The sequence below is a fragment of the Prionailurus bengalensis genome, chromosome A2, assembly GCF_016509475.1.
Source record: "Prionailurus bengalensis isolate Pbe53 chromosome A2, Fcat_Pben_1.1_paternal_pri, whole genome shotgun sequence".
Lineage (NCBI taxonomy): Eukaryota > Metazoa > Chordata > Mammalia > Carnivora > Felidae > Prionailurus > Prionailurus bengalensis.
In genome coordinates this window covers 10,938,188-10,942,553 of record NC_057348.1, presented here as the reverse complement: position 1 = coordinate 10,942,553, position 4,366 = coordinate 10,938,188, and the positions used below count along the sequence as shown (strand labels likewise).

Here is a 4,366-nt window from a genome sequence, read left to right as displayed (position 1 = left end):
CTTAATCTCAGGGTCTTAACAAAACTTAATTGGGAAAATTGTATTAAAGTCCTAATGCTAATGTAAAATGACTACATTAGTGTTCTAAAACATTTATGCTGGATGCATGGATGGTTCAGTCAATTAAGCATCTGATTTTGGCTCAGCCGTGATCTCAGGGCTCATGATCTTGAGCCCCATGTCAGGTGAGCCCCACTTCTCTCTCCCACCTCTCTCTCTCTCTCTTTCTCTGCCCCTCATGGGATTCTCTCTTTGCCCTTTGCTCACTTGTGCCTTTTCTCTCTATTTCAAAAATAAATAAATTAAATTAAATTAAATTAAATTAATATAAAAATAAACACATTATGTTCTTATAATTCTGTGAATCAGAAGCTGAAGTAGCTCTCATTGGGCTAATATGAAGATGTTTGCAAGGCTTGGTTCCTTCCAGAAACTACAGGGAAGAATCTGTTTACTTTTATATTCCAAACTTTTCCAACCAAAAAATATCTATAAAAATAGATCTACCCTATGACCCAGCAATAACACTGCTAGGAATTTACCCAAGGGATCCAGGAGTGCTGATGCATAGGGGCACTTGTACCCCAATGTTTATAGCAGCACTCTCAACAATAGCCAAATATTGGAAAGAACCTAAATGTCCATCAACTGACAAATGGATAAAGAAATTGTGGTTTATACACACGATGGAATACTACGTGGCAATGAGAAAGAATGAAATCTGGCCTTTTGTAGCAACGTGGATGGAAGTGGAGAGTGTGATGCTAAGTGAAACAAGTCATACAGAGAAAGACAGATACCTTATGTTTTCACTCTTATGTGGATCCCGAGAAACTTAACAGAAGACCAGGGGGGAGGTGAAGAAAAAAAAGTTAGAGAGGGAGGGAGCCAAATCGTAAGAGACTCTAAAAAACTGAGAACAAACTGAAGGTTGATGGGGGGTGGGAGGGAGGGGAGGGTGGGTGATGGGTATTGAGGAGGGCACCTGTTGGGATGAGACCTGGGTGTTGTATGGAAACCAATTTGACAATAAATTTCATATTTAAAAAAAAGTATCTAAACATATGCCATACAACTAACAAAAGCCTCACAAAGAGGGGCTAAAGAGCAGCTCTTAACTTGTGACATAGTATGCAATTCCTAAATGTTTGGCAAATGTGTCATGAAGCTGAGGTATGTAGTCCTTGGGGTTTGTATCAAGGAACTTAGTTGCCCTCCTTGTTTAAAAGGAAAACAAGAATGTTCTATAGATGGCAGGGCTGTGTCTCCACCACAAGAGGTACATGGTCTAATATATATTCCAAGGTGACTTTTGTAACACAGAGGTCACAACTCAATCAGCACGTGGTATTTTGGAGGTCCAAGGAGTGTAATCCAGACAGATTGCTAGTCCTAGACTTTGGGGAAATGCTGAAATCAGGCTTGGGGTAAGATGCTGGGAGGTCTGTACTCTGGGAGCAGAGGTGTGCACAAGGAAGGATTAATCAACCCCGGATATGCATGGTTATAACCTGGTCTATTGGGAACACAATCTCCATGAAAACTCTCCCTTGTGTCCACACCAGTGTCCCCCAGGAAATCATGTGCTGTAGGTCAGAGGAGTGGGAGGGAAACGTGCCCTCTCAACAGAAGAGGAAACTGTAAGTATCTCCTGTGTGAAGTCCCTCTGCTTGTACCACCTGATGGAACCTGGTTGCTGCTTCTGGAGTCTGAAGCTTGGCTGGGAGACTCACGCTAGCCTCCTTCCTGCTGTCTTGTGTGGGGACAGAGTTTAGCCGCCATCAATAACCAACCATCCAGGGGAAATTCAGACTGCCGCATGGGCACCTCTCCCTCAGAGCTCCCATCCAGGTGAGACTGGTGATTGTATTTATTCTTGGGAAGCTTATTCATTGAAATTCAGGTACCATTTAGATTGTTTAGGGGAATGATATGGATCTGGGTATCTTGAGTTAGAGCCACTCCGAGCTTAATTGTTGGGGTGAGGGTTGAGAACTCATGGAAAGAACACAGCCCAGAGAGCAATGATTTGGGGTGTGTGTGTGTGCACCTTGTGGAATGGGATACATACACAGAGCAGAGGTATATGGTCTAATATATTCCAAGATGACTCTTGTAACACAGAGGCCAGAAATCAACACATGGTGTTCAGTAGGGGCTCTATGTCAATTTAACGTTTATTTATTTTTGAGACAGAGAGAGACAGAGCATGAACAGGGGAGGGGCAGAGAGAGAGGGAGACACAGAATCGGAAACAGGCTCCAGGCTTTGAGCCATCAGCCCAGAGCCCGACGCGGGGCTTGAACTCACGGACCGCGAGATCGTGACCTGAGCTGAAGTCGGACGCTTAACCGACTGCGCCACTCAGGCGCCCCATCTATGTCAATTTAAAGGATGCCTTTGCAAGTAGATTCTAAAATACAAGAAATATATAGCGTGGGTGAGGGACTCCTTTCTCTTGAAGGGGAACCAGCAACGAGGCCACCTATTTCTTTGAAATTGCCTGACACCAACTCTGATATCTCTCCTGGTAATTCTCCATTCCCAAACATGCTTCCTGTTTTGGACCCAAATAGCTCGAAGTAGGATCATCCTCGGGGCCTTAGCAGAGGCCATTCCCTCGGCCAGCACACACTTCCCCAGACAGGCTCTGGGCTCCTGCCTTCCTTTCCTTGAGGTCTGTTCTAAGGTCACCTGTTCACCACACTCTGCTTTACACTGACCCTGGTTTCCTCAAAGTTCTTAACACCCTCTGATGTCTTATTAATATTTTTATTTGTTTCTAATCACTCTCCATCATTAGATTATAGTGGCTTTTGGTTTTCAGTATCCCGTGCTCATGGCCTAGACAGTGCCTGGAACATATTTGACACTCAGTACATACTCCTCCAATGCAGGAAAGATATTCTTAGTAAAAGAGTAAAATGCACGACCTCTGTTGGGGAATGCGGAGAATGAGACCAAAATGCCTAATCAGAGATGTAATGAGAGGGAATCCTTTCAAGGGGGCAATCCATACACAAGACAATGAAATTAACTTCTTGACTGCACAATATAAATTGGACCCTTTCAACTATGTGAGTCATGCCTTCAGGTGAAAATTGATGATATCTCTTTCCTCTTTCCGGGGGCCAGTTCAACCTCATGGAACCAGGAAATGATACACGACTATTAGAATTTCTCCTTCTGGGATTTTCAGAGGGACCAGAACTTCAGCCCCTCATATTTGGGCTTTTCCTCTCCATGTACCTGATCACTGTGTTTGGGAACCTGCTCATCCTCCTGGCCGTCAGCTCTGACTCCCACCTCCACACCCCATGTACTTCTTCCTCGCCAACCTGTCCTTTGTAGACATCTGCATCACCTCCACAATCATCCCGAAGATGCTGGTGAACATCCAGACTCAGAGTAAAGTTATAACCTATGACGACTGCATCACACAGATGGACTTTTTCTTAATCTTTTCAGTGTTGGACATGTATCTCCTGACCATGATGGCCTATGACAGGTTTGTGGCCATCTGTCACCCCCTACACTACACAGTCATGATGAAACCCCAGCTCTGTGGACTGCTGGTTCTGGTGTCCTGGATCATGAGTGTCCTGCATTCCTTGTTACAAACCTTAATGGTGTTGCAGCTGTCCTTCTGTACAGAGGTAGAAATCCCCCACTTTTTTTGTGAACTCAATCAGATGACCCAACTGGCTTGTTCTGACACCTTTTTTAATAACTTGGTGATGTATCTTGCAGCTATGCTGCTGGGTGGTGGTCCCTTCATTGGGATCCTTTACTCTTACTCCAAGATAGCTTTCTGCATACAGAGAATCTCATCAGCTCAGGGGAAGTATAAAGCATTTTCCACCTGTGCATCTCACCTCTCCCTTGTCTCTCTATTTTATTGTACTGGCCTGGGAGTGTACCTTAGCTCTGCTGCTACCCAGAGCTCCCACTCGAGTGCCACAGCCTCGGTGATGTACACGGTGGTCACACCCATGCTGAACCCTTTCATCTACAGCCTGAGGAACAGAGACATAAAGGAGGCTCTGAGGAGATTCTCTGGGATGGTAGCTATAAAAGTTCCAATTGTCCTGGGGTTGAAGAATTTCCCATGATTGCAGGCCTCATGGTCTTAAATGAATAAGTTGTGTGTGTGTGTGTGTGTGTGTGTGTGTGTGTGTTTAAAGCAAATTGTGGTTATAGAGAGTGCTTCTTTCATTTATTTCCTGGAATTTTTATTTTTTCAACTACTCAGTACAATTTACTTACTTATTTAAAAAACTTTTTTTTTTTTTACCTTTCTCTGATATGCAATCATTATTCCTTCATTTTCTTCCTTTATTTCTACCAATCACTGAGCATGGAATGT

General features: G+C 43.9%; 1 protein-coding gene across 1 annotated transcript; it reads left to right on the top strand.

The window, feature by feature from the left end:
* The first annotated feature begins 3,144 nt into the window (after positions 1-3,144).
* Positions 3,145-4,112, top strand: LOC122486372 (olfactory receptor-like protein OLF4). The gene is given in 2 exon segments (XM_043585809.1): positions 3,145-3,310; positions 3,313-4,112. Coding segments are annotated over 2 exon segments (966 nt in total).
* Positions 4,113-4,366: the final 254 nt, after the last annotated feature.